We start from the raw sequence: 24,428 nt of genomic DNA on the forward strand, positions 1-24,428 counted from the left end.
GCGCTGCCCCGGAGGAGGCAGACCCAGCTCTAGCTTTGCTTTGTCCTATCCGAGCATTGAGATGCTACGTAGACAGGACATAAGGTTCAAGACCTCAGACCAACTCTTTATCTCTCAGAGGAAGGGGAATGCCACCTCTAAGCAGAAGATGGCCAACTGCATAGTGGATGCCATCACCCTGGCTTATCAGGCACAGGGGTTGCCCTGTCCATTCACTCTACTAGAAGTGTTGCATCCTCATGGGTGCTAGCTTGTGGCACCTCGCTTACAGATATTTGTAGAGCTTCAGGCAAAATGTTCGCTAGATCCCATAGCCTTTGTGTGGAGCCGATAACATCCTGTGTTTTGACCTCGAACCGGTAGAAGCATTGAGAGGCCTCGGCTTTGGGTCGGCTTGCTAAAATCATTCCAGAGAGTCTATAACATATACCCAGCTAAGCTCCTCTGTCCCCTTGGTAGCCAGACGTGGTTGAGTGTCCTGCAACAGGCCCTAATTCTATGAACCCATTAGAACCGGTAGAGGGCTGGGTTCCATATATAGAGTCCTAAGTGGATCCCATATGTGTAAAGTCTATGGTATAGCCTCAGAGCCCATATTTCCCCGGCAGACTTTCTGCTATTTTCCAAGAGGGTTATAATCATCTCTAATCTTCCATATGCACCTAGACGGTTGTTCATATGTTTAAGTGCTTCCAAAACCTCCTGTTCCAAGTGTAACAGCACATTTTCACTGTGTTATCCAGTCTTACAAATTATCGACCGAAATGCATGCAGCTCTTACTCTTAATTGAAGCTAATGAAATCAGGATCAGAGTTTTGATCAATAGAAACTTTAGCTCAACTGTCTGCAGAGGCTCAAATGGGCCATGCTGTAAAGCTCCAAGCACTAGAGAGGAGGACAGTGGAGAATTTAGTCTTCTCGCCCCCCCCCCCCCCAAGGAATCTGATGATCAGATCATGCTGCCCCACTGACTTCCCTTCTACAGGGTCATGGTTGGCAGCAATCACAGCCATGAAGACTTTAAGGGTGGAAATAGACAGCCTGCTCCAGAGGAGGAGGTGGTGGGCAAGTTGTGATATGCACTTTTAGCGTATTCCACCTTGTCAGTTGGTGTATGCAGTGGTCGCAGTATTGTCAATAAGGACCAGTCACCAAGATCCAGTACGTATCCAGACCAGATGGTGGATCAGCACCTAGAAAGGACCTCTACTGCCCTGAAAGACAGCGGAGACCAGGACAACTAGAGCCCCAGATACAGATCCCCTGTAAAGACCTTGTCTCAGAGGAGCACCAGGACAAGACCACAGGAAACAGATGATTCTTCTGCACAATCTGACTTTGCTGCAGTCTGGAATTGAACTACTGGTTTCGTCTGGTCAGAGGAGAACTGGCCCCCCAACTGAGCCTGGTTTCTCCCAAGGTTTTTTTTTCTCCATTCTGTCACCGATGGAGTTTTGGTTCCTTGCCGCTGTTGCCTCTGGCTTGCTTAGTTGAGGATACTTCATTTACAGCGATATCATTGATTTGATTGCACATGATTGCAAAGAGACTATTTAAACTGAACCGAGATGATGACATCACTGAATTCAATGATGAACTGCCTTTAACTATCATTTTGCACTATTGACACACTGTTTTCCTAATTAATGTTCTGCTGCTTTGACACAATATGTTTTGTTTAAAGTGCTATATAAATAAAGGTGACTTGACTTGACGTGTGGGGCGGCCTGCCTATACTCATCTCCACGGTGCCGCTTGCTTGAGGTTGCTGCGAATGTGGGTATATACAGTATGCTTCCAGGTGCATGTTAAAAGATTAAAAAGATGCACCCATGAATGCTATTTTAGGAAAAAAGCTCTTTAAGCATGCTGAAGCACACAGGGGAGATGGCCACCTGCAACACAACAGGAGGTAGTGCAGCCTGATGTGTGTAACCCACTTGACAGGGGAAACCATCACTGCTGACGCACTGTACTGCCAAAACAAAGAGCTCTCAAAGAGCTTTCTGAACTTGTTCAATCTTCTGCTATCAGTAGAGAAGTCAGGAGCAGAACGATGTCATCGCTCAACGCCAAAGTGAATAGCTGAATATGTGCTGCATCTGCTGCCTACTTATACTCACGTTGTGATCAGCGGCAGCTGGATGCAGCAATTTCATGCCAATGTTCATTGGCCCATTTAGTTTACACTCAAAGTAGATCAATTTATGACTGACTGAAATGTAAAGAATGTTTCAGCTGTTTTTTTCCATACAATGAAAGTCAACGGGATTCAAAGGTTTAAGGTTTTATTAAGAAAAGTGGCATAAATAAATCCAAAACTTGAACATTCCTTATTTAGTATAAATTAAATATGGCGATAGGTCAGTTACACCGAACCAGACTGTTTCCTATGTATCATGATGTCATGACACAAGAACCAATGAGATATGATGTTACCGATAGCACTTCAGGCCATGTTATATTAGATTTTAATAACATTGTCAAATGTATGGCTACATATAATTAATATATCATTCATGCAAAGATCATGTAGTGTAATTTCTTACCTAGAGGCTGTGCCCAGAGCTGTGATCCAGGCCTGGAAGATGCCCATGAAGAACGAGAAGGGATTTTTCCGTACAATTGCAAAGTAGATGCATGGCAGGAATATGGCACCATGGATGATCAGACCAATAATAACTGTCACCATGTACATCCCCAGCTGCCTGCCCACCACCTCCAGATCTTTGATAGAGATGATCTTTCCACAGATCAAGCAGGCAATGCCAAAGGGAGAGTACCTATATGGTCAGTCAATAATGTGAGTACATCGATATAGAACGTATCATTATTGGACTTTGTAATCAACTAGAGGACATATAAAGCACAACTGACCACATGATCATGATAACCAGCTTCATCACAATCTCATTGAGTATGTTGAAGAAGTCAATCATGAGCCTAGCTTTCTCTCCCATCTTGCCCATGCAAATACCAAAAGCAATGAAGAATCCAATTATACCTAGAACATAATGAAAGACAACGATATCAATCAATATTTCAATGAAAAAAGAAGAAATGATCTATAGATATCTGTGAGTATGGTTGCCCTACCCAGAACGTTCATTCCGCTCTTGTACTGAAGAGATTTCTTGTCTTTGAAAATAGGGGGTGGTTTGGTGGCATTGGACAGATAGTCAGTGCTGTTGGTGTCATCGAAATCAGGTTGAACTTCTACCTTCTTCACCACGGTCTGGATCTGTGCATTTCAACATCACCTCAATCAATTACACCAATTTATTCTTCCACTCCCACTTTATAACAGATGTCTTTAGCTGCAATGCACGTTATTACATTAAACATTTAATACATCTATAATTATATGCAGGTACTTTAAATGTAAAGACAACTAAAGTACTGGGATTGTTGATTGCACATAAATTGCACAGAATTCTGTAATGATTTCCACTGTTAAAGACACCCTAAGCTAAATTGTCTCATAAATTTAATTTCACACTAAATCACCAAGAGAATGTGGAAACAACATGAAGATAATATTTTGACTATTTAATTTGTCATAAAATTAGCAATTACATACTGTAGCCATTCAACATAACATTATAAGTGTAAGCCAGGCCTAAATTGATTGATGGATTGATTTTACATTAAACATATTACCAACACTTTTAATATGAGTGAGAAAAAAATATCCACATAAACCCATTATAATGTCACATTTAGCTGTGTTACTTTTTTTTTTTTGGTATGGCGTGTTTGGTGATGTTTCTGCTCCTGATTCAGTAATACTAAATTTCTCCAAATCTGTTCTGAAACAAGTCATCTACATCTTCAATGGCCTAAGGATGAGCACATCCTCATTTTGGGTATCCTATTTCTTTTAATGAGCATACGCTATAATGGGAACCAAAAGCAAAGCTGTAACATGTTGAACAGCAAAAATGTGTTCATATTAAGAACAACAGAAATGGGTATGTATTACACAATATGTATACTGTATTAGATTTATAGTTGCAATCTCCTGATATTCAGTGAAACTGAACATTCCCTGTGGGACTCTTACCTGCTGGAAGCAAGCCTGAACCAAGTTCTCAGGGAAGAGGTTTCTGATAAGGTCAAAAAAGGCATCAAGACTGGAAACATCATCATTCTTGGCTCCTTCTCCTAGGTTCTCCTTGAGTTTTGGGTTTCCGGGGTGGATGAGGAGCACCAGGATGACCCCCAGCACAGCAGCAATGATAGTAGTGGTCATGTAATAAATCATGGCTCTGGTACCCAGACGACCACTTGACTTTGCATCCAGACCAGCTAGACCTTAGTTAGGGAGACGTGGCATATTAGTTTATACACTCATTCGGTCATATTCACAACTACACAGTTCAAACATTGTTTTCAGTGCCATTATGTATTTTAATATATGTGTATTTTGTAATTTTTTTTAACCACTCTAGCTCAGTCAGATACAGTTATAATGTATCTGTATATAATGTACCATATAAATGTATATTGTGGACACTGACACAATTTTCATACTTTCGGCTCTGTAAAAACAAAAAAATTTAATATTTTGTTGAGAATCCTTTGCAAGCAATGGCTGCCTTAAGTCTGGAGCTTAGGGATATCAGCAGAGACTGGGTTCTTCCTTTGTGGTGCGTTGCCAGGCCTTTACTGCAGCTGACTTCAGTTGTTGTGTGTATGTGGCTCTTTCTGTCTTTAGTTTTGTCTTTAACATGTTAAATATGCAGCTCAGTCGGGTTGAAATCTGGATACTGACTCCGCCACTGCAGAATATTCCACTTTTTTTTTTGCTGTATACTTTGGGTCATTGTTCAATTTAACTATGAAGCGCCGCCCGATCAACTCTCTGGGCAGAGAGTCTATCTCTATACACTTCAGAGTTCATCTGGTAACCAGTAACCAAGTGTCACTTGAAGTCATGCATGCTCAGGCATCACACAGACCATGTTTCACAGATAAACTGTTCCAAGCCTTCTACAGCTTTTTCTGTGTTTGATTTGCGGTCTTTTCATTCATAAAGCTTAAATTGATTCACTTCACACTCGTGACTTTAGAGGTCTTAGTGTAATATTGCGCTTATCCCCTGGCTCACTTGTTATCTAGCAAACTCTGGACTGTGCCAGCTTCAGCCAAGTATTCAGGCAGAATTATTCCTTGTCTGTTATTCATTTTTGAAGCCATTATCTGTGCCATTCGGAATAAGGTATTCGGCTTCAGGCACACCCCTATTTACATATTTTAATTTTACATGCAACATAGATAAGGTCATAGAAAGTAACAGCTACACGCAATATTGAAATACTAAAATTAACGTCGTAATTGCAAACTCTTTGTACGCATTATGGTTAATGCATGCATGAGTAGTCGATTGTTTCTGACAGCGCCGACTAGTGGTTGAAGTAGTCGAACACTTGACTACTCGACTAGACAATGCAAGCCCTAGTGAGTTCACAGCGTCAGCTTACAAATGCAAAAGACACACTCCAGACCTTTCACTTGCGTAGTTGATGTAGAAATAACAAAAGAATAGCCCAGATCTGTTAATGAAATGGCTTTTGAGTCAACTGTCCAATTACTTATGGTCCCTTGAAAAAGGGGGAGGTAAATATTCATATAAAGAACTATAAAGCAGAAGCAACAGCAAACAGAATCTGTGAAAAGACAGAACACAGCTCTTCTCACGTTACTCTACATCTGTAGATTTTGGCTTAATTAAATGTAAGGCATTAGCATGTTTTGAAGAGACCTCTCTTGCCCTCTGTTTGTTAGTATAATATAACACACCCAGGCATGAATTATCAGCAGAATTAATTGAATGTGGTTTGACCAATGTTTTTAATATTCCCAATCTTATTGTTGACAGTTAATTAAGATATGAAGTTTGAGTTACCTGTGATTAAGCTGGAGATGATTAAGGGAAGGATGAGCATTTTTAGCATCCTCATTAGAATATCTCCAGGGAAGGCAATTACCATCACAATATTGTCATCGATCGGGGAAGCAACACGCAGCAGCATACCAGAAACAGCTCCCAAAATCACACCTGTGATGGGGAAAAAGGGTGTTCCTTCTGTTGGTTAATATTCCTGAGCATACTTTAAAGCTATAGAGGATATAAATATGTGGCCATATGCAATTCCAAACAAATAAATCATACCACCAAGTTAAGGTTGTCTGGGTTAAGGGTGCATTGTAAAAAAAAATACTGTAAAATTAACAGTAATTTACTGGCAGTTTTGGTTTGCCAGTAAGCCTGTGAATTAACAAAAGTACTGTAAATCAATAAATACAATTGTACTGTAAAAATACAGCCAACCGTTTTTACAGCTATTACTGTAAATTTAAACGTTTATACATGAGTGAAATTATAAGAGCAACTGTAAACTTGTAATGCGACACATACATCTTACTGTAAATTAGAACATTCGTTGTGAAATTCAATTTTCTAGATAACTTCAGTCGAGATATTTCACTGCTGTGGTAGTGTGCAAACATATAGGTAACTTATTTCATTTAAGACCATTGAGAAATAATATTTCTTAATATAAAACTGCAAACATTTAGTGCATAATAGCAAAGTAATTAAAAACATGACTTTAAGTCAAATCATGATCATCTCTGCATCAGTGCCACTTACTGTCTTTAAATAAAGTAGCAGAACATCAGTGTTCATCATTGACATTGACTCTCCAGCACAATGCTGAACCAAATACACATTAATACAGTTCAGTTAAATATTTACTTTTCTTATAGATAATTATGTGAATTATTAAGTGATGTTTGTGCTTTAGATATGAACAGCTGCTGTTAACAAGCAGAATCACCGAAAGAAAGAGAAACAGGACACACACAAGAACAACAACTGACTTCAGCCACAGCCTTACATGAAATCAACTGAAATACAAGATCTGATTAAACAACTCCATAAACAGCATAACCAGCTTCACACATTACAATCTGACTTTATTTATGTCATATATCTACAAAAAATATTTGAGAAAATGATTTGATTTTGCTATTGACAGATTTTTTTTTGGCTGCTACAGTACAACTGTATCCGTAAAGCACATTAGAAAATTTGTAAAAGTTTCTTTGTTCTTTTTTTTTTTTTTTTTAAGAAGAAGCATTTTGACACTGCATGACCAGATAACAAACTACTGAAAGACTTTCCAGCACCACAGACACAGACCGAATCAGCATATAAATCTCAACAATTGTGACAATCAAAAGCTTAATGCTGCAATGCATGCTGGGTACCAGCAAGGTACAAAACTCAAACAAGACTCCCAGCATGCATGAATGAAAATAAATAAATTATGCCGCTGAATTAATAATTACTATGTGCTTTTATTTTTTCTTTTGTCTTCAGTTTCAGAAGCATGTTTTGTGATGTTCAAAGTTGATCTGTTTATTTATTGTGTTGATGGTCACCATTGTTGAGATTCATACTGTGTGTTTATAGCACAACATAGCTTTTTTTTTTTTATATACAAAAAACAACAATCTTTCATAACAGCCTGCTTATCCCTTTGTTCTTATGTGTTGTTATAATATTGCTTTGGTAAGAGAATAAACCATGAATAAAATGACTGAATCTGATGTTTAATGATGGTGATGTAACCAGCATAACATAATCAACAATACTACAAACTTTGCTTGAGCTTTATTAACTTTCATTGCTCCACAACAAATGTGTTGTAAAAACACATGGTTATAGCAGTCAAAGAAACATTGATGTTATGAAATCAAAGTTCAAGGGCCCAACTAGAGCAAACACTGATCTCCAACATGGTAGTGTCATAAAAAAAAGTGTTAAATCTCAATAACATAATCTGTAGAGGTCTGACAGAAATAGCGTCAGTGTAGTTAATAATGTTTGGAGCTAGTCATGCTGTTTAGGAGTTGTTTAATCAGATCTTGAGAGATTTACTCCTGGTTTCACAGACAAGTCATAAGCCTGATGCCAGACTAAAATTTAAGTCTGAGTTGTTTCAATTGAAAGACACTTGCTCTGACTGATCTTAAAACAGATCAGTGACTGTACTTGCAAACCAGAGATGATTTTTATTAAGGCCCGTTTATAGAAAATTACTTAAATGTCCTTATGTCCTAATCCTGCCTTAGTCTAAGCCCTGTCTGTGAAATCTGGCCTTAATGTTTTTTATATGTTTTTTACAGCATAAGGCTGTGGCTGAAGTCAGTTTTGTTTTGCTTTCATTCAGTGATTCTGCTTGTTAACAGTATCTTTTCATCTCTAAAGCACAATCATCACTTAATAATTCACATAATTATCTACAAGGAGAGTAAATACTGAACTCAATTGTATTAATGTGTATTTGCACAAGAGAGATCTGTTAATGTAGTTTTGTGGTTCACCATTGTGCTGAAGAGCAGAGTCTGTGCTTCAGTCAACGATGAGCCTCAAATGCTGATCTTCTACTGCTTTATTTAAAGACAGTAAATGTAGAGTTTTCAATCCAGTGATGATTTCTCTGTTCTATAGTTGACAGTAAATTGCAGCGGTTTGAATTAAAGTCATGTTTTGTTTGCTTTACTGTTACACTTTAAATGCTTGCCATTTTATATTAAAAAGTATTTATTTTTAGAAGACTCAAGTGAAATAAGTTCCACAGTAACCAGTAAACCTTAGCTTTTGTTGTTGTTGTTTTAAGCTCAAATGGTTTGAAAAAAAAAAAAAAAAACAGTTTCCCAAACGAAACAAGTTACCACATGGTATAATAACTTTAACATACTGTAAAAATTAAGAGCTGTAAATTAATGTAAGTTGTATGTGAGTTGTAAATTGCCAATAGATTACTGTTACCACACATTTTTTTAGTGTCAATTGAAGTTAAAATAGCACAGAACATAAATACTAAAATGTACTCTCTTCTGAGCCTTTACTGTCCAGATACCATCAGATCATGCTATGTGTGCTGTCTTATTTTGTCTGTCTGCTGTTCCCTTTCCTCACTGTGGGTTGTTGAAGAGCACTCACCCATCACAGTCAGCGTGAGCAGCAGGTTCTTGCACATCTTCTGACATATTGTTCTCAATTTGGAGCTTGGCCTCGCCTCGATGGGCTCCAGGTGGCTTTCATGCATCCTTACCTCCACGTGCTTCGGCATGATTTCAGAACTGCAGAGAGAAACAGTCAGTTTATTACTTGGTCAGTTTATTAATTTGTTTGGTTAACTTTGGATACATTTTTTTTATTTTAATACAGTGCAGTGCACTAAATTAAGATGAATGAAGAGATGGTTCAAGTCAGTGCTCAATAAATTATGATAGGTTTAGAAAAAATGTGTTGTGCATCCACTTATTATTAGTGTGACATTTTAGCATGCAAATCAAGAGGAAAACTCCAAGATATCGGCCCTAAAATTCGGCAGCACATATCGGCCATCGGCTGACCCTGACCTCTAAACATCGGCATCGGCATCGGCTATAGAAAAACCCATATCGGTCGATCTCTAGTTTAAATCACCCGGTCTGACACATTCTCTGATGACTGCCAAATGGGCAGACAGGGGAATCAATGCCTGCAAGGACATCCACGCTGATGAAGAAGCAAAGCGGGGCTCCAGTGCTCACAGATGATAAATCACATACAAAATGACTTTCTAAAAGTCATAGTTGGCTCACAAAAAGGAATTTATTCCACTTTGTGTAGTAGAACAACAGACTGAGAAAAACTGGACACTGAAGTCATAAAAAAATGAAATAATGGCTCAAAAGAAGAATACAATTTAGAAATTAAAACTTTATTAAAAACTTATAAGGGCTTTCAGGCTAAGCCCGAAAAAGGAACATGGGGCTGACCTTCTGTGAACCCACCAACTACGGGAGGAATTGTAAAGGGCTGGATGGGGTGACGGTTGAAGGCAGGTTCCTCGACAAACTGATCTCTGGACACGGAAACTGGCCTTAGGGACGTGGAATGTCACCTCTTTGGAGGGGAAGGAGTCTGAGCTTGTGCGGGAGATTGATAGGTATCGACTGGAGATAGTTGTGCTCACCTCCACGTACAGCTAAGGTTCTGGAACAACGCCCCTTGAGAGAGGCTGGACTCTCTACCACTTTGGAGTTGCCTGCGGTGAAAGGCTTGTGTGGGGCTGCTCATAGTTTCTCAGCTCAACTGCTGTGTGTTGGAGTTTATCCCAGTGAACTACAGGGTCGCTTCTCTACGCCTTCGGGTCAAAGATAAGTTTCTCACCATTGTCTGTGCTTACAGGTTGAATGGCAGTGTAGAATACTCAGCCTTCTTGGGGTCTCTATCAAGTCAAGTCTGCTTTGTCAATTCTTCAGTTACCTAAGGAGATGGAACGTTTATTTATTTTAGACTCTCTTATTTCTCCATCTGGCGATTCGGTTGATACGGTTGTCAACAGGTTTAGGGAAGTGAAGAAACAAGAAGAAGCATTCGTTCAGTTCCTTCCTCGCCGCACTCAAAGGGAGGGGCCATCAGCCACCCAGCACCCTGGTCCTTCAAAAACCAGGGAGGTTAAGAAGCGGAGCGTGGCGGACCGGGCTCCACCTTGAAGGGATTGTGCACAGGTTCGCCGTGCTCAGCAACCTCCCAAGCCAGACATCGGGACTGTCCTTGATAAGAAAAGGAAGTCCTGACACTCTGGCACCCTTGCTGGTGGGGGTAGTCCCTCACGGGGAATGGCACGCTCGAGAGATTTTCACCCCGCCCCGTTACCCTCACAAAACCCCTCCATCCCCGCCACTTTGTGTGATTCACGGGGAGGTGGTATCCAGTGAGATATTAGATGTTCCAGTGTTTCCTGCCATCATTCAGGACACGGAACATCTAAAATCCTCTCAGAAGGAAGTATTAAAATTGGTACCACTCTCAGAGATTCTGGCAGCGTGGAAACTTCTGCCGGGCATTTCTGCATGGGTGCTGAGCACAGTACCGATAGGATACAGAATTTATTCGTCATCCTCCACGTTTCAACGGCGTGGTCTCCACTTCTGTGAAACCGGAGCTGATGCAGGTACTTTCTCAAGAGCTACAAATCCTTCTGGGTAAAGGGGCCATAGAACATGTTCTTCTTCCAAGGAGAGAGTCGGGCTATTACTGCAGATACTTCCTGGTTCCCAAAAAAGGTGGGGGAGTGCGTCCAATCTTGGATCTTTGAGACTTAAAGCGGAAAGGCAAAGCGCTCAAGTTAAAATTGTTAACCGTCAAGATGGTCGTGTTGTAAATTCGGCATCGCGATTGGTTCATCACGATCAATCTGAAGGACACATATTTTCATATAGAAATTTTGACACAACACAGGTAATTCATAAGGTTCACTTTTGGGGGCAAAGCATACCAATTTCGGGTTCTTCCATTTGGCCTAGCCTTATCACCCCGCACGTACACAAAATGCATGGATGCAGCACTGGCTCCATTAGGACTCCAGAGCATTCGCATTTTGAATTACATCGATGATTGGCTGATACTAGCACAATCGCAAGAGATGACGCTACAACACAGAGACATCATGTTAGCTCATCTAGTTTCTCTGGGGTTGAGACTCAACACAGAGAAAAGTGTTCTCTGTCCGACCCAGAGAATGACTTACCTCGGGATCATTTGGGATTCGATCACGATGCAGGCACAACTGTCTCCCGCTCGGATCAAGACCATTCAGCAGACAATGAGCAAGGTCAGACTAAGCCAGGATCGCACTGTTTGTCAGTATCAAAATATGTTAGGTTTTATGGTTTCAGCATCCACGGTGATTCCTTTGGGACTGTTGCACATGAGACCGTTTCAGTTGTGGCTAAAAGCCAGAGGATTTCATCCAAGAGCCAATCCTCGAAGGCGAATAAAGGTGACACGCCGCGGGCTTCGTACACTATCTCTGTGGCTCAGACCCCGGTTCCTTGCCTTGGGTCCCACTCTAGGGGCACCGTGTCATCGCAGATTGCTAACAACGGATGCCCCTCTGGTGGCTTGGATGGCCACCCAGCTCGAGGGGAATGGGGGGGGGGGGGATCATCAGCTCGATTGTTACATCAATTGCCTCGAGATGATGGCCGTATTTCTGGCTCTGAAATATCTCCTCCATTTGAGGGGCTGTCATGTCCTAGAACACGTGGACAACACAGTGACAGTCTCTTATATAAATCACCAGGGGGGTCTGCACTCACGCAATCTGAACAAGATAGCGAGGCAGATTTTTCTTTGGGCCCAGGACAGGCTCCTGTCACTGTCACATGATTTGAATGTGGGAGCAGATTTACTGTCCAGACAGGCACTACTGACGGGGGAATGGAAACTCCACCCAGAGGTAGTGAAACAGATTTGGAGAAAATTTTATGATGCAGAGGTGGACCTCTTCGCCTCCCATCAGAAAGTGCAATGTCCCCTCTAATTCTCTTCAAGTCAACCAGCCCCCCAGGGTCTGGATGCGATGGAACACTCATGGCCCAAAATGCACCTGTATGCGTTTCCTTCAGTCTCTCTGCTCCCGGGAGTCCTAGCCAGAGTTCGCCAACAAAGGTCTTGCCTCTTGCTGATAAGCGCCATGTTGGCCAAACAGGGTATGGTTCTCTGAGAAAATATCTCTCCTCGATGGCTCGCCATGGGCGATTCCGGAGAGGAGGGACCTTCTGTCTCAGGCAGGGCGCATGATATTCCATCCCAGGCCCGACCTGTGGAATCTTCATGTTTGGCCCCTGAAGGGTACCAACTGAGGAACATAGGGCTTTCGCCAGAGGTTATTGATATCATTCTTAGTGCTAGGGCTTCCTCCACCAGTTATGCCAGTAAATGGGGTATGTTTGACAGGTGGTGTGTGGTACACAATGTTGATGCAGTCAACTGCCACATTGCTTCAGTTCTGGACTTCATGCAAGAGAAATTGTCAACAGGCACATGCCCTGCTACTCTTAAGGTTTATGTGGCCGCTCTTTGGCTTGCCATTTGTCATTTGTCATTTGGCTTGACAGCCTCTGCTCTCTCGCTTCCTTCGTGGGGCCAGATGACTGACCAAGGCCAGATGGAAACCAAGATGCCTTCTTGGGACTTAGCTATAGTTCTCGAGGGTCTGGTTGAAACCCCCTTTGAACCTTTAGAATCAGCGTCTGATAAACTTCTGACTCTAAAAATATTTTTTTCTCATGGCAATAACTTCTTCGAAGAGAACTGGGGATATGCAGAATCGGTCATGCTTAGATTTTGCCCCAGGGAGGGTAAAAGTGATTTTGCATCCTCATCCTGATTACCTGCCAAAGGTTCCCATTTTTAGCTCTCATCTGGTCATTCTAGAGGCCTTCTGCCATCCGCCGTTCACAAAGCTGGAACAGGAGAAATCTTATAGTCTGTGTCCAGTCCATGGTCTTCAGGCTTACATCCACTGCACTAGCCAGTGGCATAAGTCGGAGCAGCTGTTCGTCTGTTATGGTGGTGGTAACAGAGGAGCAGCTGCCACCAGGCAGACCATGTCTCACTGAGTCAGGGATGCTATTGCTTTGGATTATGAGGCACGCAGTCAAGCTTCACCTATAGGTCTTAGAGCTTGCTCCACAAGGGGGGTCGCTTCCTCTAGTGCGTTGGCAAGGGGTGCCCCCTTAAAACAGGTTTGTGATGCGGCAGGCTGGTCCTCTCCGCACACATTCATAAGATTTTATAGTTTGGATGTCCATGCTACTCTGGGCTCTCATGTCCTTGAGTCAACATCACAAGCTAATGTCTAAGGGCTTTCTTGTGGTTTGGTAGCACACCTGCACAACCTTAGGGGTCCAGACATTTTTCAAGCACAGCAGCGTGGGTATTCTCGTTCCCAATGTGCTGAGCAGCACAGCATCAACTGAAGTTTTCGAAAGGGAATGTTCCCGGTTACTTAACCGTAACCTTGTTCCCTGAGAAATTGGAACGAGATGCTGCACTGCATTGCCATGCTTAATATGTCCCAGGACTGCTCTTCAGACAAAATGTCCTGTTGATGCACCTGTGGCGTATCTATTTATAGCCCTGTGTTGCGGGCGCGCCCTGATAAGGGGGTCATGGTTTCCTAACAACAGCAGATGCCAAAGGAGTGCAATGAGGTAACAGAGTTAAATGTGATGGTGTTGGATGTGTTACTGTCGACCCTGTACTGCCTGAGGTCTTCCAGTCAGTCAAGTGTTGAGTCTTTTTCTCTATATGTGTGAGTGCTGAGTGGAAGGTAGTGGTGATGGCATCATCAGTTGAGTAGTTGGACCGGTATGCAAACTGGAAAGGGGTCCAGGGAGGGCGGGAAGGAAGACTTACTGGATGTCAATCAGTGCATGTGGCACCAGGACACCCTAGGCCGGAGATCGATGATTGACTTTGTGGTCATTTTGTCTGACCCTTCGGCCATTTGTATTGGACACTCGGGTAAAGAGAAGGGCGGAGCTGTCAAATGATCACCACCTGGTACCGGCAGGCCTAGTGGGCTGCAGCCTAGGTGGTTGCGGAGACAAGAACTCAGGTCTGGGAGGAATTTAGTGAGGCCATAGACAAAGACTATTGGTTGGCCTCAAAGAGATTCTGGCAAACCGTATGGTGCCTCAGGAGGGGGAAGCAATGTCCTGCACATACAGTTTACAGTGGAGGTGAGCAGCTGTTGGTGGTTAGGGACGGTGCCTTTTAATTTGCAAATCAGGGTGGTTGTCCCCCATTTTTCAAGAAGGAGGACTGGAGGATGTGTTCCAACTCCTGGGGAATTACACTCCTCAGCCTCCCCGGGAAAGTCTTTGCCAGGGTACTGGAGAGGAGAATTCAGCCAATAGGCAAACTTTGGATTCAGAAGTAACAATGTGGTTTTCTTCCCATCTGTGGAACATTTAACCAGCTCTATACCCTCTCCAGGATACTGGAGGGTTCATGGGAGTTTGCCCAACCAATCCACATGTGCTTTGTGGATTTGGAGAAGTCATTCAACCGTGTCCCTCACGGCATCCTGTGGGGGATGCTGCGGGAGTATAGGGTCCGGGGCCCTCTGCTAAGGTCTGTCCGGTCCCTGTATGACAATAGCAGGAGCTTGGTTCGCATTGGAGGCAATAAGTCAGACTTATTCCCGGTGCATGTTGGACTCCAGCAGGCCTGCCCTTTATCTCCGGTCCTGGTCATTATATTTATTATACATTATAAGCGCTGCCTCAAGTGGAGGAGTTCAAGTATCTTAGGGTCTTGTTCACAAGTGAGGGAAAGATGGAGCGGGAGATTGACAGGAGGATAGATGCTGCTTCTGCAGTGATGTGGTTGTTGTACTTATCTGTCGTGGTAAAGAAGGAGCTGAGCTGCAAGGCGAAACTCATGATTTACTGGTCGATCTACGTTTTTCACCTATTTTCACCTATGGTCATGAGCTGTGGGTCATGACCAAAAGGACTGTCAAAGCTTGGCTCATTGAATATCTGGTCCCTTTCTACGAAAACATTTTTGTAAATAATATGATCACTGATCATAACCTAGTTGTGCTCTATTTGACAGAAACCTGGCTAAAACCTGATGATTACATTATTTCAAATGAGTCCACCCCACAAGATTACTGTTATAATCATGAGCCGTGTCCAAAAGGTAAAGGGGGAGGTGTTTTCAGTATTTCCAATAGGGCAGGCTTTAATTATAACTAGTTTGAAGTAATGGTGCTTCATATAACATTATCCAGAGAACAAATGTTAATAATAAATCGCCTGTTATGTTTGTACTGGCTACTGTATACAGGCCACCAGGGCACCATATAGACTTTATTAAAGAGTTTGCTGATTTAACATCCAAGTTAGTGCTGGCTGCAGATAAAGTTTTAATTGTTGGTGATTTTAATATCCATGTTGATAATGAAAAAGATTCATTGAGATCAGCATTTATAGACATTCCGAACTCTATTGGGGTTAGACAACACCTCTCAGGACCTACTCATTGTCAAAATCATACTCTAGATTTATTTTTATTTTTTTTATTCTTTATTTGACAGGGACAATGAACAATAAAATATTGCCCCAGAATTAGCTACAGAGCTAAATTTCATCTGCTGTCCCTGGGCAGGAGTAAACCAAGTTATCAAAAACATACAAATTAAACATGGTACAATACAAGAAGTATGAAAACATATTAAAAAGTCATTACCTTATATAATCAATGATCACAAACCTGACTTGCTTTTAAAAATATTTTCAAATGTAATTTAAACTGCACAAAGTTTGTACACTGTCTAATATCAGTTGGTAAACTATTCCAATTGTTGACAGCTTTTACAGAAAAAGCTGATCGTCCAAATTCAGTTTTTCTAAAATGCGCTTCACAGTCACCTCTTAACGAGGCTCTTGTCTGTCTTATGCTGTCATTGCGCAATGAAACAAACATCTTTAAAGGTGGAGGTGCAAGATCATTCACAATTTTATACATTAAATTACAATCGTGAAATATTACAAAGTTTTTAAAAGTAAAGAGATTATGTTTTTGAATTATAAGACAATGATAATGTCTGTCAGGTTTCTTATCAAACACTTTCATAGCACGTTTGTATAAACTATTTAAAGGTCTAAGAGTAGATTTTCCTGCTTGGGACTATGAAGTGATACAATAAGAGAAGTGAGGAAAGATTAAAGAGTACAGAAAGATTCTTGCAGATTCTGCTGAAAGTTGACTCCGTATAAATTAAAAATTCTAAGTTGAGGTGTAACTGTACAAACTATTTTTTAGCATGTTTTTTGAATGTTAATTATCTAAAATAACTCCAAGGTATTTAAAATCTGATACAATTTGTAATCTGTCACCATTTACTAATATATCTGGTATAACCTCATCCATCTTTCTAATCTTAAAATACATGCAAGCAGTTTTCTGGACATTTAACGATAAACAACACTAATTTAACCAGTCTGAGATTTTGGTCATAACAGCAGATAGTTTTTGTGATACCTGTTCGTTTGTTTTAGCACGTACATAAATCATCAAACATCTGGAAGTTCATTCAGGTACAAACTAAAAAGTAGAGGTCCTAGTATGGACCCCTGAGGTACCCCTGTTAAACAGTGTCTTGTTGAAGATATACATGTTTTGATCCGGGTGCATTGTTTCCTTGATGTAAGGTAAGACTCAATCCATTTCATTGTATGCACAGAAAAATTAAAATGTGCTAATTTAGATAATAAAATATTATGGTTTAAAGTGTCAAATGCTTTTTGCAAATCAAGAAACACCGCACCCACAACCCCACCCTTATCTAACTTTAATCGCACTTGCTCAATGAAATAACATACAGCAGTTTCCGTAGAGTGCTGTTTACGAAACCCAAATTGCATGGGGCACAATAAATTATTTTGTGTCTCAAAAAAATTTACAATTTGTTCAGTTACTACTTTTTCTGTTATTTTAGATACAGCTGACAAAATTGAGATTGGCCTATAATTTGCTACGTTTAGTGGATCACCTGCTTTGAAAATTGGGGTAACTATCCCAGTTTTCCAGCAGTTTGATAAAATTGATTTCTTAATTGATAAGTTCACAAGGTGTGTGATTGGTACTTCAAAATTTTCACAGTTATTTTTTAAAAAACTACAATTTAAACCGTCTATATCTTCAGCGTATGAGTTTTTTAAGGTTTTTATAACATTCTCAATCTTATTCTCTGATACTGATTATTAAATAAAAAGCAGTTTCAGCTGAGTTAACAGAGTTAGGTTCTCTATGTCTGATACCAAATTTATCAGTCAATCTTTGAACTGAGTCAACAAAATTATTATTAAAAGTTTCTATAATTTCATCAGGTTTATTAAGTATTCTTCCTTCATGATTTAATTCTGAACATTTAGTACATGATTTAGATTCTTTCTTTATCAATTTATTAATAGTTTGCCACACCTTTTTGCCATTTCCTTTAGCCTCATTTAAAATATTGATAAAATATTGTGCCTTAGCCTGCCGTAATGTCTTAACCACCTTATTCCTTAAGCTATTAAACATAAGTCGATCCTGTCGTAAACCAGATTTTATAGCTTTTTTTAGAACATTATCACGCCTTTTCATGAGCATCCATACCTCTTCCGAAATCCATGGTAGGTTGTTCTTTCTATGCCTATTTCTAACAAATTTTGTATATTTATACTTCTATAAACTTTTTATGCCCTGTTTCCAAATTTTCAGTGGATAAAAGGGGTTCCCAGTCAATCTGTCCAAGCTCTTCTTCTAAAGCACTCATATCCTTTTTTGGTTTTCTAAAAGAACAATTCTGTTCATTCTGTGTGGTTTCATGATAAACAAACCTATTTTTATTTAACTTCCTAGATATGACAGTTAAATTATGATCTGATAATCCAGTTAAATAGTTAAAAGCCTTAGTAATTCTATCTGGTTTATTAGTAAAGATAAGATCTATTATAGTTCGCGAAGTAGCTGTAATACGTGTGGGGCTCTTAATCATTTGTATAAAATCATACAATTTAGTTATCCCCTTCAATTTTTTTGGGTATTTTTATCAGACCAATTAAGATTGAAATCCCCCATAACAATACACTCTTTACATATATTTTAAAATGATCATAGTATGAGATATCGGATGAGGGTGGTCTATACACTGCAACTATAATAAAAGACATTTGCGGAGATAGTGTAATCAAAACCGCGATACATTCAAATTCATTAGAACACTCAAGATGGACTTGTTTACTTGTCAAATAATCTTTAACATAAATAAGAAGTCCTCCCCCTCAACCAATTTTCCTATCGTGTCTGTAATATTTATACCCAGGCATTGCCAAAGCAGCGCTAGGAGAAGTTTTAGTTAACCACGTTTCAGACAAACACAAAAAATCTAGATTTGAGTCCAAAAGTAGATTTTCAATTTGTTCATGTTTTAATGACATACTTCAGATGTTTAAATGTCCTCCTAAAATACCCTTCGGTTTATTGTCACATGGAATTGATGTTGATGGTATTGAAATTATGCAGCTAAGCGATGATATCCCAGATCATTATTTCATTTAGTGTAAACTTTATATAGCTAAAACTGTAAATTCTACTTTTTGTTTCAAGTATGGTAGAACTAGGGCTGAAACGATTCATCGAGTTACTCGATTAACTTGATCACAAAAATTCCTTGAGGCAAAAACTCTGCCCCCCAAAGCCTCGTTATAATCCTATGACGTGCTCTATATGCGCAGGGATCTGATTCACATGGACCGTTGTTCAATATTTAGGAAGCACACCATAGCGCGTGATACATTTTAGCTGGTGCGATGGCGGACAGTAAAGATGTCCAGAGAATGTCTAAAGTTTGGGATCATTACATTCTTAAAAAAGAAGAGAACAAGGTGCAATGTGTCTACTGCAAAGCAGACCTGGCATTCCACAGCAGTACAATTTCAATGATTCAGCATTTGAACCAAAAACATCCACTCCATGCTGTTTCACCAAGCGTCGCTGAAACAAGGTAATGTAGCCTAAGCCTATACATTGATGTTCACCGATTTGAATCCAATACTGTTTTTGTAGCGATGTCATGATGCGGTTTGACTAGATATGATGTTTAGCTTTGATGTCTTTAAGTAGTAAACGTATTCACGTTCATGTGAAAGTATAGCTTTAAAAAAAAGAACCCCTTGACACACACACGCATGCACCCTCGTCTCTATCATGCGCCAGTCAGACCAATCGCGGCAATGCATCACATATGCTTAAACTTTTATGTAGCCACGCAACAATAATTTCAGCATGCATTCACTGTATACATGATGTTGTGATGCAATTTTTTTCGCATGGAGGCTTCAACTAAAATGCACCACAGTGCAAGTGGTGCAAGACAAATGCAGCATTCTACTGAAAATTAATGTATGTATTTCTGCCGTACCAAACTGCAACGAAGCAACTGGTCTGACTGGGGCGTCACTCTTCCACACACACACACACACACACACACACACACACACACACACACACACACACACACACACACACACACACACACACACACACACACTCACTCTCTAGCTCATCTAGGTACATTTTAATGTTTGTTTTGAGATTACAGCTTAAAAAGTCTGATTCATATTTATAATTGTTTTATTTAATTTTTTTTAATATAAATTGTATACATTGTGTACATGTTTGGCTTGATATTTTATATTCATTTATTTTTGTTCTCAGGTGGGTAATTTGCAGAAGGTGCAATCCTTTTTTTGTAATGTTGTATTAAAAAAGACAAAACTAAGGCCAAATGGCCTTTTCTATTTAAAGGGTTAGTTCACCCAATAATCAAAATTATGTAATTAACAACTAACCCACATGTCATTCCAAACCAATGAGACCTCCGTTTATCTTCGGAACACAGTTTAAGATATTTTAGATTTAGTCCGAGAGCTCTGTCCCTCCACTGAAACTGTGTGTACGGTATATCTCCAGAAAGGTAATAAAAATATCATCAAAGTAGTTCATGTGACATCAGAGGGTCAGTTTTGGTCATACATTTTGGTCCAAAAATAGCAAAAACTACGACTTTATTCAGCATTGTCTTCTCTGTTGTGAGAGAGTTCAAAACAAATCAGTTTGTGATATCCGGTTCGTGAACAAATCATTCGATGTATCCAGATCTTTTTGAACCAGTTCACCAAACCAAACTGAATTGTTTTAAATGGTTTGCGTCTCCAATACACATTAATCCACAAATGACTTAAAGCTGTTAACATTTTTAATGTGGCTGACACTCCCTCTGAGTTCAAACAAACCAATATCCTGGAGTAATTCATTTACTCAAACAGTACACTGACTGAACTGCTGTGAAGAGAGAACTGAAGATGAACACTGAGCCGAGTCCACATTTCTAGCATTTGTAAAACTGCATTATTCCATCTAAAAAATATATCTAAATTACAGCCTATGCTCTCAATGAAAAATGCAGGAATGTTAATCCATGCATTTATGACCTCAAGGTTAGATTACTGTAATGCTTTATTGGGTGGTTGTTCTGCATGCTTAGTAAACAAACTACAGCTAGTCCAAAATGCAGCAGCAAGAATTCTTACTAGAACCAGGAAGTATGACCATATTAGCCCGGTCCTGTCCACACTGCACTGGCTCCCTATCAAACATCGTATAGATTTTAAAATATTGCTTATTACTTATAAAGCCCTGAATGGTTTAGCACCTCAGTATTTGAATGAGCTCCTTTTACATTATACTCCTCTACGTCCGCTACGTTCTCAAAACTCAGGCAATTTGATAATACCTAGAATATCAAAATCAACTGCGGGCGGCAGATCCTTTTCCTATTTGGCGCCTAAACTCTGGAATAACCTACCTAACATTGTTCGGGAGGCAGACACACTCTTGCAGTTTAAAAAGTTTAAAGACCCATCTCTTTAACCTGACTTACACATAACATACTAATAAGCTTTTAATATCTAAATCTGTTAAAGGATTTTTAGGCTGCATTAATTAGGTAAACCGGAACCGGGAACACTTCACATAACACCCGATGTACTTTCTACATGATTAGAAGAATGGCATCTACGCTAATATTTGTCTGTTTCTCTCTTAAGCCGAGTTCACCGTAGCCACCAGATCCAGTCTGTGTCCAGATCAGAGGGCCACTGCAGTCACCCGGATCCAGTACGTATCCAGACCAGATGGTGGATCAGCACCTAGAAAGGACCTCTACATCCCTGAAAGACAGCGGAGACCAGGACAACTAGAGCCCCAGATACAGATCCCCTGTAAAGACCTTGTCTCAGAGGAGCACCAGGACAAGACCACAGGAAACAGATGATTCTTCTGCACAATCTGACTTTGCTGCAGTCTGGAATTGAACTACTGGTTTCGTCTGGTCAGAGGAGAACTGACCCCAACTGAGCCTGGTTTCTCCCAAGGGTTTTTTCTCCATTCTGTCACCGATGGAGTTTCGGTTCCTTGCCGCTGTCGCCTCTTGTCTTGCTTAGTTGGGGTCACTTCATCTACAGCGATATCATTGATTTGATTGCAAATATATACACAGACACTATTTAAACTGAACAGATGACATCACTGAATTCAATGATGAACTGCCTTTAACTATCATTTTGCATTATTGACACTGTTTTCCTAATGAATGTTGTTCAGTTGCTTTGACGCAATGTATTTTGTTTAAAGCGCTATATAAATAAAGGTCACTTGACTTGACTAGTGAGTACAATTGACCTAATTGTGTATCAGAAGAAGCTGAACAAAAAGTAAAGAAAGGGGAGAAAGGCAATACTCAAGTGCCTTGCCGGTGTCCTTGCTCGATGGAGTCGCACAGGTAGAGCCGATGGTCTTTACATAATCATCACCTCGTCTTAAAACGAGGAGGCTTCACACAAGGGCTGCCGTGACCGCTGCCAAGGTGAAACTAACGTATCAGGTTACGAATGTAACCATGGTTCCCTGAGTAGGGAACGAGACACTGCGTCCTCTAGGAGTCACTATGGGGAACACCTCGTCGTAACCCGTGTCTGAAGCATACATTGAAAAAACACCAATGAGTAGGCCGGCGACAGCCCCTGACGTCACTACTGGTCCAACTATGGATAAATAGGCGCGGATAGAACACATCATTCACTTCTTCGTCTGAAGCTTGCGTCTGAAGAATGGCAGGAAGCTAGATGATGCACTGTCTCGTTCCCTACTCAGGGAACCATGGTTACATTCATAACCTGAGACGTTCCCTGTCAAGGGAACTTCGAACTGCATTCTCTAGGAGTTGCTATGGGGAACAGTGCCGCAATTCTGAGGGAAGTGCAGGCCAGAATCATGGCGAACACTAAGTACCAACTCTACCATTTCCATGGGATTTGCCCCTCACTGCAAAAAATCCAATTCACAAAAAGTTAGACTAATGATTATATTTTCGTTAACTGGACAATTAAATGCCAAAATGTTGGCTTAACTAGTGAAAAGATGTTGGTTCAACAATCGTTGGACCAACCTAGTATTAATTGTAATTTCGATTTGTAAATGCAAGTTAACAAGCACTGAAGTTAGTTTGGAGGTTGGAGCATGCGTACTGTAATGACCATGAAATTGGCGCATGTGCAATGAAGCACACCAACACCAAACAGACAAAGGAGCCTCACCCTAACTGTGGTGGATACGGTAAATAAGCTAAAGCCCCAAAAAGTCAGCATACTCCTTTAACTTGAATTTATGTTGCTTGTTTTGTAACATGTTTTGTGTTAACATTTTAAAATGTTGAACATTTAAGGTATTTAGGACTGGTTGCATGAGATAGCACTTTGAATGTTTTTTTTTTTTACTTCTGCATACTCATTTAATTAGGAATGAGTATGGCTAAAGTTACCAATGTGTTTTTGCTGGTTTGAATTAAAACCTGGACCATAATATCAAGCATGTAGTAATTATTTTTAACCTTGTGATGCTGTTTAAAAACACAATTTTAGTCAACTGAACATACTTTATTAAGTCAAGTTTAAATAACATTAAAAGTTGAAATGAAAATTTTTTAACTATAAAAACTCAATCAGCTGAACAAAAGATCTTAAGTTGGGAGACGTGTGACCTTACTCAGTGAACTGAGGTAAGTGAACTACTTCATTTAAAGGTTGAGTAAACTTAAAAAAGCTGTGCAGCAAGTTGCCTTGTAACTTTAAGTGAAGTCAACTTTTCTTTTTTTACAGTGATGGGATGTTAGCAACTGTTCTTGACATTACCCCTTATGGCCGAAAGCCTAGACTACATACCCACCTTACTTATTAGGGCCTTGGCCCAGGGTGTAGATTAAGGCTTGGAATCAAGAAAGTTTCCTTTAAAGGGATATGGCAAAGAACCTAGCATTGTATTACATGTTACACAGGGGCTACCGCTTACTCTTGCATAGGCTTGCTGAAGGAGCTGTCTCAACAGATCCATAGCAACACCCTGTTTAGATAGGTATCTGAGGATAAATGTTTGGGACTTGAATTTCATCGCAATGACGCAAATCCAGTAATTCCGTAATTAAAAATAATAATAGCAGCAGAAATGTACTTAGTTCAGGGAAAAGTGTATACAGTATATAAAGCCATTACAATGAAACAAAATATCAAGTGCTTCTTTTTATTTTTATTTTAACATAAAACTTTACAAAAAGATTACCTGTTAGATTTACCCAAAACAAATTATATTTTATGTTTAACCACTAAAGAGACATCAGAGCCAGCTGCAAATATCAGAATGACTAGGCAAACCTCCCACAGAAACATGTGATCTGGCTGCCTGAAACCGGAAACATGAAGCCAGTATCAGGGCTATCATATCGGCTGGACATAATGCCATCAAGTGTTTAGCAAACACTGTAATTGAGCATTGCAAAGAAACTCACATAAGAGTAGATGTAAAAAAAAAACAAAAGAGAACGAGTAGATAAAATTTATCACTCTGATTCAGACCAGAACATTGATTACTCATCTGGATCACATCCTTTAGGTCTTGCCT

General features: G+C 40.1%; 1 protein-coding gene across 3 annotated transcripts in view; it reads right to left on the reverse strand.

The window, feature by feature from the left end:
• LOC128013845 (excitatory amino acid transporter 2-like) overlaps positions 1-24,428 on the reverse strand; it is a 65,860-nt gene that overhangs the window by 11,246 nt on the left and 30,186 nt on the right. For all 3 annotated transcript variants that reach the window (XM_052597037.1, XM_052597035.1, XM_052597036.1), the window contains exons 2-7: positions 9,018-9,157; positions 5,910-6,062; positions 4,065-4,315; positions 3,098-3,242; positions 2,879-3,005; positions 2,551-2,784 (exon numbers count right to left, since the gene is read on the reverse strand). In XM_052597037.1, coding sequence (XP_052452997.1) covers positions 2,551-2,784; positions 2,879-3,005; positions 3,098-3,242; positions 4,065-4,315; positions 5,910-6,062; positions 9,018-9,147 — 1,040 coding nt within the window. In that variant the 5' untranslated portion in view covers positions 9,148-9,157. The remainder of the gene's footprint in view (positions 1-2,550; positions 2,785-2,878; positions 3,006-3,097; positions 3,243-4,064; positions 4,316-5,909; positions 6,063-9,017; positions 9,158-24,428) is intronic.

The sequence above is a fragment of the Carassius gibelio genome, chromosome B25 (genome assembly GCF_023724105.1).
Source record: "Carassius gibelio isolate Cgi1373 ecotype wild population from Czech Republic chromosome B25, carGib1.2-hapl.c, whole genome shotgun sequence".
Lineage (NCBI taxonomy): Eukaryota > Metazoa > Chordata > Actinopteri > Cypriniformes > Cyprinidae > Carassius > Carassius gibelio.